Source organism: Castanea sativa, chromosome 1 (genome assembly GCF_040712315.1).
Source record: "Castanea sativa cultivar Marrone di Chiusa Pesio chromosome 1, ASM4071231v1".
NCBI classification, from domain to species: Eukaryota; Viridiplantae; Streptophyta; class Magnoliopsida; order Fagales; family Fagaceae; genus Castanea; species Castanea sativa.
Genome location: NC_134013.1, coordinates 57,499,981 through 57,514,240, shown reverse-complemented (window position 1 = coordinate 57,514,240; position 14,260 = coordinate 57,499,981). Strand labels below are relative to the sequence as shown.

Here is a 14,260-nt window from a genome sequence, read left to right as displayed (position 1 = left end):
TCGATAAAAAATGGGACCCAACAGCAGAAAAGTCCAATAACAAGTAAAAAAGGAATGCAATAAAAGATTAGTGAGTAACGGCAGAAACAAAGGGCTGTAAAAGCTCGAAAGAAAGAAGATAAAGAAATAAGATCCATTAGGCCGGCTCGGTAGAAAGTAGCCGCAGGCAAACCCACGGCCCTAAGAAGAGGCAAAAGTGGGGTAAGCCCAATAAGCCCATGACATCTCCCATAAAAGATAAGTATTGGCAAAGAAAATGCAAGTTGTAGAATGAGACAAGGCTATACATCAACAGCAAAAATAGCATGGGAAAGCAAGAAGACAAAATAGGAAATAATGGGACAACTACATATTGGCCAGAGTACCACCAACCTTTACCCAACCAATACAAGGGAGGTGGCCCATGGTTAAGGGATTTGCAGAAGGTGTGGTTGGGACCACTTGATGCATGCCATAGAGATAGGTAGAGAGAAACCCAAAACTTCGCTTGTTGGAATGAGAGAGATAGACTCACGGCAGAACCAAACAGATAAGAATTTGTCATGAAATAAACAGAGGAAGAGAGAGAAAGCATTGGGCATGCCTAAGTGTAGTGGAGGCCGAGCAGCCAGTGGGCTAATGGGCAACTCTGAAAGGGTGCTCACAGCAAACAAAAATGGTTGGTGAGTAATAAGGATATAATAAAAAATAAAAATCCCATAAGATTAACCCGGTATAAATAGTAACAGTAGCCATAAATGGAAGCAGGATAGTGACTAAGGCAAGAAACAGAGAGAACTGAAGGAGAAATAATAGAGAAAAAAACAAAGAGCGAAGTAACACAGAGAAGAGTGTGAACACAGCAAAAAAAACACATATCAATAGACCATCTTTTCTTTCCCTTTTACAGCAAATTCATTCTTTGAAATCCCAACGAAGTAACAAGTAGCCATCCAGACCCATTCCCCAAAATGCATAACTTTGATGGCTTAGCCCAATAGCAAGGTTGTCCAAGTTGGGGTTCGAGCTTTCTTTGGTTCACTTCTTGCAGAAGAATTCATTATTTTTACATTTTGCTGTATGATTTTTGCATATTGTTGTATTGGTTATGCTAATTACTACCCTAACTGACCTTCCTACTGTTACTAACCTTCATGCTATAAAGTATTTGCTCTTAAATCTATATTGACATTTATGGTCTAATGTACATGTATCTGTTAATACTTGTTGACTTTATTTTGGGTGCTAGGTTTGTGCAAAAATTGGCTTTTTAGCAAGGTCTTGCTAGAATAGTGGGCTAGGCCTAACTCTATGACCCACAGTAGATAGGCCTTAGCCCAACAAAATAGGCCTTAGCCCATCAATACAAAAAGCACCTACACTCTTCAATACATTAGAGCCATCAAATTCGTTATTTCTCGTCTTAAAACAAGCATCGTGCTGCACGATTTGAGAGGGTTTATACCAAACTCTTAGCATGACAATATTTTAGAAGGGCTCTCAAGAAAGCTCTAGTCTAACTAAGGCTCCGTTTGGTTGAAGTGATTATTGGAGTGATGAAAATTGTTTGAGAGAAAGGTGCAAAGAAAATGAGGTTTGTGGTTGTTTGGTTGAGGGTGAAAAATGGGAAAAATTTTGGTGGGAATCATGAGTTTTCTCCCAAACCCACCAAAACACAATCTCTCCAAATTGGAGACAAAATGGTGCAAAAATTGGACAAAATTGCTCATGTGAAGCTTATTGTCTTTTATCTCCCCGTGCTGCCTTCGTTTCCTTTTTGGGTTTTTTTTTAATCTTTTTTTAAATTGGGCATGAACGCATGATTGGCATTTTTTTTTTTGTTTGCATTTTTGTTTTGTACTGAGCATGATTGGATTTTTCGTTGGTTGGGTCTGTCTTTTTGTTTTTAATTTTTTATAATTAGACATGATTTTTGTTTTAATAAACTTGGTGTGATTGCTTTAGTTCTTTTTTTTTTTTTTTTTTTTTTGAGAAACACACACACATATATATATAGGAAAAGAGAGATGAAATAAGAAAATACACTCACATGCCAACATCAAAATTGCATGCGGCAGTTAGTATCGCGAAACAAATGATAAACCCCTTCTTAATAGCACACCTTACCGATATGAAACTGCTTTAGTTCTTGATTTTTTTTTAACTGGAATAATTTTTTTAATAAAGGCATATAAGTCAATCCATATAAATTACATTTGCATTAGCTGTGTGCATGATGAAAATAATCTGATAGTCTTTTTTATATAATTTCTGCAATATAAATCTAGTGGCATTTGACTTTAATTTTGAAGAAAAAAAGATCGACAAAATTTTATATCTCAAGCTCAATGGCTTTGATGGCCTGTTTGGGAGTTTAGAGAGGGAGGAGAGTAGAGGGGAGTAGAGGGGAAGGGAGTAATGGAGAAGAGAGTAGAGGAGAATGATTACCCTCCACCTTATTTGGATATTTTTATAATTAGTAAAAGGGAAGGGAGTAATTAGCCTTTCCCCTTGTTTTTAACATTGTAATTTTATAAATATAATAAGGGTAAATTAGGTAATTTACTTTATCAATAATTTTATATGCTCTACTCTCCCTCCAAATCTCTCCAATTTAGGGAAATTAAAAATGAAGGGGTTGGAGGTAGTTGAAACCCTTTCAAACCTCTCCAAACCCCTCCCCCTCCTTCCTTAAAAAACTCCCAAACAAGGTAATTGAATTACTCCCCTTCCCTCTACTCTACTCCCCCTCCTTTTTTAAACATCCAAACAGGCCATGAAGGTCATTTTAAAAAATGGGTTTGGAGTCAAACTGGGTAAATAAAAAATATGCGTATCCAAAACTGATCGAGCATTTGTAATCTAGGTTGTACATGATCTTAAAACAGACTTTTATTTCTTTAGAAAATCCACTGTGCTAAAATTCAAAATGGACCAAGGCCTTTGAAAGCACACCTATTAAATTTTTTTTTGGGCCTCATTTGGTTTGTCTCCGTCTCAGTTCTCACCTTGAATTCATTTTGTTTACTAACACCACACAATTCATATAAGCACATCATCACAAGCATTGGGCTTCTTCCTAATGGCCCATTTGTATTTCAATCTTCATTCAATAAAATTGTAATATGGGTTGGGCTTAAAAGTAAAATGGGCCATTGTTTCCATTTCATAGCTTTTGGATTCATGCCTCGTGTGCAATTTAAGCCTTAGTTTCTTAAAAGAAAAATGTAGGACAAAAGAAAAAAGCACCCTCCATAAATATGAAATGAACCACGAATTCTTACGTTACTCTCACGTAGGGCGGTAGGGGTAATGTTTTTCCTTCTTTTTTAATAGAGTTACACACCAATATTGTGAAGGCATTATATTGCAACAATAATAACTCCAATAAATTTACCCTTATATTTATCATTAATTAACCAAAAGCTAATTATGCGCAAAAGTAAAAGCTATCATATATAACACATCAACACATTCAAAAATAAATAAGTATTTGATATATGCAGACTCACAGAACCAAATAAATAGTTGATTCTTTGACAACCAGGTAAATAATTAATTATGACATGGACCATTAAATAAGGAAAGCCACCAAAAACAAATGCATCATCAGGCAGCTTTTTCACAAACTGCAAAACTACCTGGGTTAATTGTAATGCTCTTGGTGCAATTATCAGTTTTGTAGATCCCAACAAGTCGATCAGCCAATTCAAACATGTTGTTTCTAAGGCTGCGGGTGGCATAAAAGATGACATCAAGAACAGTGTAAGTAAACATGTCAGTAACCACTAACTATAGCAATAAATCCCAGGGGGCATTAAAAGTACCTTATGATTATAAACTGGGCATCCTTTGTTCGGTCCTTCACATAATGCCCCACAATGGAAACATTTTTGAAGTCTGCAAACCATAAGGATTGGTAAGTGAATGAAGACCAAAAGAAAATGAAAAATGAAACAATTTAAGAGGGGGGGGGGGGGGTGAGAAATTATCATTGAGATGCAGGAATGTACCCAGTGCAGCATCAATCTCATCCATTACATAAAGTGGGGTTGGCTTGTAGTGATGAAGCGCGAAAACAAGAGCTAATGAGCTCAAAGTCTGAAAGCAGTAAAAGAAACAACATTATATGTTACTCAACTGTCAATAAAATTCAGGGATTCTGTAGACAGGTATGCTCATAGTTCAGGTAATGGGTTCTACATCTACAGCAGGGTTAAAGTCAGCAATGTTCAAAGATAACCTTTTCACCACCCGATAAATTTGCAATATTCTTCCAGCTCTTCTTTGGTGGTCGGACACTGAAAACAACACCTTCAGAGAACGGATCCAAAGAGTCCACTAGCTCAAGTTCTGCATCACCTCCAAGTGTGATCATCTATGGCAAGACCATTAGGAGGGAAAAGTACAATCATTACTTGCAGATGCATATAATACAAGGAAAAAAAATGGAAGGGAGCATGAAACAAGAAGTGTCAAATATAAAAAGCCCCAACTGATTGCAAATGAAGGAGCATAGAAAAGAATTCTGCTAATCGAAAGTGTAGTTCTTCGAAGGCAGAACATCTAGCACCCGAGTACAAATGGCACCAGTCATAGTTCTTGCAATTCAAACTGTTTAATGTACATTAAAGTCTCATATGAAGACCAAAGAGTCCAAAAGGACAATAGAATTTATAAACTATCTAAAACTTGTGGAGAGTGATTTATTCACAAACCTGATACATCTCCTTCAGCTTCAAAGATATTGCATTGAATCCTGCCATGAACTCATCCAACCTGTTATTGTACCATATCCAGTTGAGTGCAAACTAAAAAATTGTGTAAAAGGATATAAAGAAAACAAATCAAACATAAAAGTAAAGATAGATATGCATGCCTCTTCTTCCTCCATTCATCATACTGCCTCTTTATGTCATCACGCTGTTGAGTGACCTTGTTTAGTTCCTCGACTCGTTCATTATATAATGATACTTTTGTCCGATATCTATTAATCATATTATGCAAATTTAGCAGAGGGCCCTGAAGAATTAAACTCAAGTAGGTAAACAATTTTAAAGAGCAGATAAAGTCATACTCTGAGATAGAATCAAGATTTGGATTCATTTCCTTCAGTTGTGCTTCCAGAAGTGCTACAATTTCAAGGGCCCTTTTTAGGCCACAGGGCTCGTTAAGAGTTTCATCAGTCAAGGTTGCCTGAAGCTTTTCAGGGTCCACTAAGTCTTTCTGAATTCTGCAACCAGTACACAATGTTATGTTTCAAGTTCATAAAGACCCCTGTTTCTTAAGAGTTCCACAAAAAGACATACTGTTCCATATGCTTTGTAAGAGCAGTTTGCAAGTCGTCAAGCCTTTTTTTGTAAGCCTTTGCCTTCAGTTCCAACTCCTTGTATGCCTTTTTCATGTCTTGTAATTTGTATTCGGCATCAACCTGTGCCATCGCAGAGATTGTAAACAAGATGTCAGGAAAAATGAGCCCCTCCAACCCCCCCCCCCCCCCCGCCCCCACCAAAAAAAAAAGAAACTAAAAAGATGCAAGAAAGCACAGTACCTCTGATGCCCGTAACTCATCCACAGTCCTTTTCACTTTGTCATAATTGGATTTTGCATTGTCTAATACATCTTTATGTTCATCGATCAGCTATACAAGAGGGAGAAAGAAATTAGATCATATGGCAGTACAAAAAATTCTTATTTCTTGTGGATTTTTATTATAAAAAAAAAACCTTCTGTGTCTTTTTAAAATTCTCTTGAACTGTAAATGCTTTCTGCTCAATTTCTTTGAAAATGCCTCCCAATTTTTCCTTTTCCTCAATAAGTCTTTCTTTCTCCTTCTTTGACTCCTCAATCCCTTTAGTCAACTTCTTCATCATTTTTTGGCCAGTCTCTATTTGGACTCTGTGGCGGTTGATCTCTGTGCTCTTTTTATCGATATCCTAACAGTTGGGTAGCATGATTTAGTGCAACTCTCCATTGTAACTAATAACTTGGATGTTTGATTGTTTCATAGTAATTCATATACTTACAGATTGAATCTTATTGACCTTTAACTTTTGTGCTTTCAATCTTTCACCACCAGCATTTTCTATATTATTCTGAAGCTCCAAAGCCTAAAGCAGAGACAATTAAGCATAAATCAAACAAACTGAGATATCAAAATAAAATTTATGCACTGTTCATGTTAGACATGATGTATGAAATAAGCAAAAGAACAGGTTAGTGGGGAAGCCAGAACATAAACCACCTACCATGAATGCAACTAGCCTAGATTCTGTTCTGTAGGTAAATGTAATGATTGAGATGCAACATGCAAGGACAACAAAACATAATAGAGTTCATCACCCACCTTCTCTTTCAGCTTTTTAGATCCTTGTATAAGTTTATCAATCTCCTTTTCTTCTGTAGAAATTATTTTCTTGAGCTCCTCCAACCTATCAAGCTCATCCTTCCTTGGCTGTGATGCAGCCTCCAGTGAATCAAGTTGTTTCTCAATATAACTATGTTGTGAATTCAAACTGTCAATCTGTTGAAACATAGTTTCCAACGCATTATATTCCTTTCAAATTTAACTGTAAGGTACCTTAAAAAACCCCTAACTGAGCATTACCTCTTTCTGACTTTTAGCTAATTCCATCTCCAGGATAGCAATTGCTTTTTCAGATGCCTGGTAACACCGCACTGCCTCAGCAATTCTTTGGCGGATGCTATTTAATTTTTCAACCATTATAGACAGTTCCTTCTCAGCATTTGCAACAGCTTCTCCTGACACACTGTCAGCTCGAATAGATGTCCCCATTTTGCCACCACGAGGCTTATTTCCCCCACCACTCATTGTACCAGATGTTTCAAAAAGTGCACCATCAAGTGTTACCACACGTCGAAAATCTTTGTTTCCACTGTATGCAATACGTGTTGCCTGAAAATTGGAAAATTAAAGCTATTTAACAATTTGCCAGACCCAAGTCAACATTAATGTGAAATCTCCAATAAACCGTATAAATTTCCAAGTTCTACTTGCACCAATATTGGTTATTTTACCCTCAATATTCAATAACATGGAAAGCACCCACAGATGGAACTTGAGAATTTAACCTAATCAAGAGATCAATGCATATTAGGAATTAATGATAATCCCATTTGGTATAAACAGATTTAAGTTTCTGATACAAAGTTTGGCAGGGCTCAGACGCTCAGGTTCTTTAAAAAATGATTTCTTCTCTCTTAGAATATGTTTGCTTTGGCATATTCCACTTAAGATTCTATCAGCAGTAAAACGTCTAAAATTTCCTTCTCATTTGTCTTGGGTCACAGTTGAAAAGGATCCGTCACAAGCTAGATTGTGCAAAAATGTTTTTATGGAAAGCACACATAGGCAAAAAGAAATTAAAAAGTTCCAAGCCAACAACTTTAGTTACTCCATGGCAACTAATCCAGATAAAGCAAGCACAAGCCACGAAATCAACTTATCAACCACAATGTTAAACTATCACAACACCAGCTTGCTTTTAGAAAGAAGCTAGCAATTCTTAACAATGCATTTTTTTTTTTTTTTTTACAATTTAAATCGGAAGAATAATCCTAAGATTTAGAAAGAAACTGGAAACTACCTGGTCAAGATCCTTAGCAACAACAGTGTTTCCCAATGCTGCAAAGAAAGCAAGTTTCATTCTTTCATCCTGAACTTTAATTAAATCGAAAAGACGTGGAACTCCCTCTGGAGTGCTTATCTTCTCCTTCAACTTGGGTAAAAATTCAACTTGCTTCTCCTGCAAGAGGAATTTAAATTATAAAATAAAACATAAATTAGTCATAGTTTTATGAATCCTCTTCAATTAATAGGTTGCACATCTCCAAAATTTTAACCACAAACTTTTGTAACATGAATCCAATGAGCAATCCAATAGATCCTACAATATTTAAACATTGCCTCTTCTTACTATCTCAAAACAAGTTAGTAGATTCTATTAAATTACCAAATGTCCCAAAAGCTTAAGCTATTGGGATATGGTAAATTTAATCATTTAACCACACAATTCTAACAGATTCAATTGTGTGGAAACCATCTATAGTATCATAATTTAAACTAGAGCGATCTACAAACTGGAGATATCAAAATCATGCACACAGATTCAGCCAACTTTCAGTGAAAAAGACTCAAAGACCATGTCATCAGTTCTGAAAATTTCCAGTTAAGTTTCCTAGGATCGAACTGAACCAGTCAAGCTTCCAACTTCTAAGTAAACAAGGTCTTTCAGGTACTCAAAACATTGAAGTAACTGTTTGGCTGGTATAAGTTTCCATATATCATATAATGTGAAATTGGTACCAAAATCATGAAAGTTGCAACACCAAGATTCTCCCTCCGAAGTAGCTCAACACATGCTTGTGCTGCAGCTGTTGTCTCCACTACAATATAATCAAGTCCAGGGCATGCCGTTGATATAGCAACATCATATTTTGCTGCAGGTAGAAAATCATTAGGCAGTGAATAGAAATAAAATTTTCTTTAAAAAACTAAATATAAAAAAAAATATGGGAATTGATATCACAATAATATTTGATAAAGAAAATGTTAAGCTTGTCAATGCATTAAACACGGCAATATTGGATAGGGTGGTACAGTAATAGAGCCAAACACAATTGTCACAAAACAACAAACACAATCTCAACTCATATAAATCACATGTATTGTTCTGTATACCTAGGACAAGAACTGCTTTGGCAAAGCATGTATAAGAAAAGGCATCAATTGATTACAAGTCATGCAAATATTGGACTAAGCTTATTGTGTGAAGCTTGAAAAGATGGCCAGAAAACAAATATAACAAACTAAAAACAAAGAAAAAGACTTACCATCAATAGCACCAAGATCGCCCATCCTTCCATATATTCCCTCAATTCGGTTGGACTCCTTGGCCTGCAAGATTGCTTTCAGAACTGAACCCTGACTCTTCTCAGAATCCAGAATAGACTTAAGTTCTGCAACCTTCTGTCTTGCAGATTGTTCAATAGGAATCAGTGCATCCTGTTCTTTGATGCAGTCCTGCAATAAGGGTTAAGTACCATCATCATATTCCATCATGGCAAAGCAACAAGTGAACTTAAAATTCAAATTATTTGTCATGAAATTACAAACTTGTTCCACTCTACGAGCTTCTGATGCTTCAAGCTTGTTCTTTTCTATATCAGTTTGAATATTTGTGATGCTTGCAGTTTTTGTTTTTAGTTTTCCCAATATAACATCCACCTGCTTTCGAGCATCTTCAAATGCTGCAAGACCAGCTTCATGCTGAAACAGTCAACCATCACTTTCAGCCAACTATATTTTAATATCCACTAAACGATACAACATATTATAGGACCTTTTACTTTCAGCCAAGATCAATCTACACGCAAGAAATGAATTCCTTGAAAAAAAAATTGAAGATGATTGATACAATTTTTTTCCATTTATATGTGAGGAAAAAAAAAAAAGGGAAACTAACAAGTAGCTAGTGCTTTCATGCATCCTTTAGAATTAATTACCAAGATACTATCAAAGTACCAGACTCACCTTTTCATTCAATAGCTTGCTTTCAGTACATGTAACTTCTAGTTTTCCCTTATGTTCAATCAATTGCTTTTCCCAAGGTTCTAATTCAGCACGAACTTTTGCAAGCTCAGCACGATATCTCTCAGTTTCAACTGCTTATTGACCAATCAGGGGTAAGTAATATGTAACTTCTTGTTTCTCAAAATTGCTTATGAACCAATCAGGAGTAAGTAACATTTTCGATAATTAACTGCACATTCCCATGTCTGCTAGAGGTATGACAATATCACAATAACTATTTAAAGGGGGGTTAACTCTTCAACAAAAGAGTACCAATTTCCCAACCAACAAAAAGATAACATACAATACCAAGTATACTTGGAAAGAATAAACAAAAACAGGCATCCACACCAAAGTCACAAAAGAATTCTCTCCATGGGGTTGGAAGGAGTGACTTTGAATTAAACTTATTATTTTTTGAACGAGGAGTAAATTATGCATTAAACAAGAACCAATGGTGTTAAAGAGCAATAGCAAAACTGGCACTTCCTTCTCCCATAATAATGGAGTGGAAGGTGAGATAATGGGTTCAAGAACCACTGAGTGCGTGTGTAGCTTACCAATATAAAAGATAAAAGGAGTCAAAGGCCTATGTATGTATATACACCGAGGAAGAATTCAATATTAATAATACATTAATTTTAGGCCAAAAAAATAAAATAAAATAAGCAAACAAAATAGCACCAACTCGAAATGTGTTGAAAATGACAAGGGCATAACCTTTTCACATGGTCAGGCATGAGAACAGTTAATCCAATAGCCTTTAATACTAAGGTTCCTAATCCCACTTGAAAATGATACTGAAGCTTTCTATAAAATTGTAAGCCAAATCAAACTTCCAAATTTAGTTAGAATATAAATTAAGAATTTTCCAAAAACAGTTGTACAAGAATACTAAGTTATGCAATACGTATCAGAGCCACATAAACCATGGATATCTGAGCACAAACTCTGAAGAACTCCATGATTATTTGGGCACCCTTTTGAATGTTAAGCTATTGTTCACCAGTCAAATACTATTTAAAAATAAAATAACCAAAATATTATATCTCCCAAGGGGGATGGCACCTATAAGAAAATAAAAATAATAATAAAATCCAACTTGAGAATACTTAGTTATAGACCCGAGTAAACACAATGCTGTGTAATAAGAATCTAAAATTTTAATTAGGGATATAGCTTACAACAAAACCCACAAAAAATGAACAATAATATTTTACAATGGCATGAAACATACATAAACAGTTATAAAGTAAAAACTTAATGTTGCTGCTTTGAAATGTGATTTGCAACATAACATATTCATATTCTTCATGATTGAAAAGATAAAAGCACCTTTAGAATTCTCTTTAATTTCCTCCAAGACTTTCTCCTCATCCAGCAAGAGCTTTTGCAGTTTTGGAATACTTTCCTCAAGTTCTGGGATCAGATTTTTTGAGTTTTCACACTCCTTTTCTAAGTCATTGATCTTTGTTGAATCCTGAAATGGGAAGCCAAAAGTTAAATAATAACTGTATTCAGTTCAAGTGAACAATGTCTTTCCCATACCTTTTCAAGTTTATCCTCAAGTTTCTTGATCTTTTGCTTCATGTGCTTCAAATCTTCCCGATATTTGACATCTTGCCTTTCAAAATTCTTAAACTCTTCCTTACAGCTTCGGAGTTGATTATCAAGTTCCTAATTATTCAAAAGAAAAGGTAAATAGTTGATCATTCAAATAAGATCAAAGTGAATTCAGTAAGATAACATTCAATGCAAACATATCATTTTAAAGGATGGGTGGCACATGGTTTGAAAATCAATATAATAATATAGTGTCCTCACAATGCCACAATCATATACCAACAATATTAATAGGTTCTTTTAAGCATTTGTTTATGCAATATAAGAGCCATATTCTGCTAACCTCTTGTCTCTTCATGTACTTGTTATGCACAGTTTCAAGCTCCTCCAACGTTTTATGACTTTCTTGTATGTTCTCCCTGAAACAAGATGTCAAACTCTTCATCAGATTCTTTTTTTCAACTAAACATACATATTTCAAAACATGCCAAAGCATATACCTTTCAGTCTTCAGGTTTTCTTCTAAACTGGCAACATTTGCTTGTAGTTCAACCAATTTTGTATTAGTATCTTCATGAGCCAATTTTGTGGCTTTCTCTTGCCATTTCAAGAGAGACAACTCTTTCAGCATGTATGCTTCTGCTTCATTCTTCACATCCTGTTGCAGCAAAATATGTGAACAGGATAATTAAACATTAGATGATGTAGCAATGTGCAATAACATTTACATACCTCCAAGCTATCTCTCTCTTTCTCGGCTAACTTAACCATCTGTACCACCCCAGACCGGCTCTCATTAAGAGATTCTAGCCTATGAGATACAAGGAAAAGAACATTAACAGTTGTCAGAAGATTGACAAAATGCTATTTTGGGTAATGAATGAAATTGAAAAATATTTATTTCAATAAAGTGGAGCACAGAATGTGACAGCATATTTGACAGTGGCAGAGAGCATCAAAGTTGATAGAAAATAAAGTTTTTTTGGCAAGTAACAGGAAAGGAAATTCATCTAATAAAAAGAAGCAAACAAACCCCAGATTGATAATGGCAGCATCATCTGAAAGGGTACTCGTTCTCATCTTAATGATGAACACTGCGTATCAAGCTATCACATAAAATGCTCTTTCAATTAATACATTCTAAAGTCTGGCTTCCCACAAACAGCCCATTTACAGGTTATACCTTCTATCCTCAGCTTTCAAATTTTCAGCTAACTAACAAGAATTATGCCTCTAATTAGCATTAGCACTAACACAAGTAATAGATATAGTGCATCATTAAAAATGGAAATTCAATGTAGCAAGCAGAATAAGAAACTAAACTTTCAACTAAGTTAACAGGTAGACTGCACTCACTGCTTATTTGCTTCATCAATTTTTTCAACGTATTTGTTGGTTCCAATTATGTCCTCAAGATATTCAAGAAAACCTTCATCATGGGGTCCCTGAGCTTTTGGCTTCATAAGTGAAATTTGCTCAACTTCACCCTGGCAACAGCCGAGAAGCAAATATTACAACACATAGAAACAAACTTCTTATTCCAAACTACAATCCCTGCATAATAAGTATCAAACCTGAAGAATCAAAAAGCGGTTGTTGTCCAGGTCAACTCCTTTCCCTTTCAATTTCCGGGTAACTTCAGTAAAATTACTTGAACGGTCATTAATATAATATTTAGAGGAGTTATCCCGAAAGGCAACTCGAGTAATCACAAAGTCACTCCCTGGAACAGCTTCATATGTTCCATCATTCTGTAATAATTAAAAAATAGCATGAGAAATTATGAAACTGAAATCGCTAAAATTTTCCCATTTGCTTACCATGTAGATAAAAATAAACAAATTTAAATATTATTCTAATAACCATATATTAAAAAAAAAAAAAACCCTCCTTTAAAACAGAGCAAATCAATTGGGTTAGTAAAATTTTAGTATCCTTTCCTCTTAGCATCCTTTTTCAAGCAAGCAACCAAAAGATAAAGAAAACTACTTATTAGAAACATGACCCATATAAGAAAGATGAAAACTTTTACCTACCAAATCAATAATCTCTTGGAAGTGTACAGAGACACCTGCACTATCCAAATTTTGGTGATTAGTGGAATTGTGGATGAGCTCCGAAACTTTATTAAGACGCATCTGCACATTTAAGCCAAATCAAATCAGGCACAAAGCATGATCCTCCAAACACAAAACAAATACACCCAATGTAGCGTCTGTCATATCTCTATAAGTATCCATGTCACAATCTATAGCCAAAATGATACATATTGTTTAGTAACTCTTATCTACGCATTAAACCATGACAAATTAGGCACAAAGTATGAAACCCCAAACACAAAACAAATAAAACCCAGTCTATCATTCATAGCTCCAAAAGTATTCAAGTCACAATTTTTAACCAAAATGCAACATTATCTTCCTTAACACAAATAACCAAATCTAGCATCTTTTGTAGCACTAGAAAACATTCATAGCAAAAAAATTTACATAGTTTTCACTAATAAACAAAAGCACCCAAAAAATTCAGATCCAAAGCTTCAAAAAAAAAAAGTATCACCTGTTTCGCTCGCTTTCCGAATACAAAAAGCATCGCATCAATCACATTGCTTTTCCCACTCCCATTCGGTCCAACCACTGCTGAAAAGCTCTAATTGTCCCAAACAAACAAAACAAGCCAAAAATATTTCAAAATTCAATGAAATTTTGATTTTGATTTTTTTTTTTTCAAAAACTTTCCACTCAATTTTTCTCGGCATCCAAACGGGAGGAAAGAACCCTAACCTTGTGGAAAGGACCGACGCGTTGTTCGCCGGCGTAGGACTTGAAGTTTCGCATCACCATCTCTTTGATGAACAGTCTCGGACCTGCTCCGGATCTCCGCTCCGCCGAGCCCGACCCGTCCGCCATCACCTCGTCCTCCGATTCCATCCCCATTCTCCGAGTCAACTCACTGAGTTCCCTCTTTATTTTTTTGGGTTGGTTCCACGAGAAGTGGAATTTTGAGAAAGGTTTGAAAATAATTGGACAGAAAGAGAGAGAGAGAGAAAAGTATAGAGAAGGAGGTTTTGGCGGGAAACTGAAATTATTTATTTTCAAAGAAGAAAGTGGTGGGCCGAGTGTTGGG

General features: G+C 35.5%; 1 protein-coding gene across 2 annotated transcripts; it reads right to left on the bottom strand.

Moving 5' to 3' along the window:
* Window positions 1-3,453: 3,453 nt before the first annotated feature.
* LOC142621494 (structural maintenance of chromosomes protein 4) lies at window positions 3,454-14,148 on the bottom strand. Of its 2 annotated transcripts, XM_075794758.1 has the most exons (28): window positions 13,918-14,148; window positions 13,694-13,783; window positions 13,171-13,272; window positions 12,709-12,885; window positions 12,491-12,621; window positions 11,867-11,945; window positions 11,635-11,792; window positions 11,478-11,553; window positions 11,120-11,248; window positions 10,907-11,051; window positions 9,533-9,663; window positions 9,116-9,268; window positions 8,833-9,022; window positions 8,306-8,439; window positions 7,587-7,745; window positions 6,587-6,895; window positions 6,326-6,502; window positions 6,006-6,089; window positions 5,706-5,915; window positions 5,531-5,620; window positions 5,289-5,410; window positions 5,057-5,212; window positions 4,859-4,966; window positions 4,698-4,758; window positions 4,223-4,357; window positions 3,993-4,080; window positions 3,807-3,879; window positions 3,454-3,709 (listed from the first exon to the last, which is right to left on the bottom strand). In XM_075794758.1, exons 1-28 carry the CDS (start codon window positions 14,068-14,070, stop codon window positions 3,589-3,591), a joined length of 3,741 nt encoding a protein of 1,246 aa, XP_075650873.1. In that variant the 5' UTR covers window positions 14,071-14,148; the 3' UTR covers window positions 3,454-3,588. The 2 variants fall into 2 exon arrangements, with proteins under 2 accessions (XP_075650873.1, XP_075650874.1); XM_075794759.1 differs by lacking the exons at window positions 12,491-12,621; window positions 12,709-12,885; window positions 13,171-13,272; window positions 13,694-13,783; window positions 13,918-14,148 and adding an exon at window positions 12,168-12,229.
* Between the last annotated feature and the right edge of the window lie 112 nt (window positions 14,149-14,260).

Coding starts and splice junctions, on each gene's coding strand:
- LOC142621494 (XM_075794758.1), bottom strand. CDS start 14,070: ATGGGGATGGAATCGGAGGACGAGGTGATGGCGGACGGGTCGGGCTCG. Junction 9,269..9,532: donor GCAAGCTATTGAATGAAAAG/GTGAGTCTGGTA, acceptor TGACTGTTTCAG/CATGAAGCTGGTCTTGCAGC. Junction 4,759..4,858: donor GATGAATGGAGGAAGAAGAG/GCATGCATATCT, acceptor GTACAATAACAG/GTTGGATGAGTTCATGGCAG.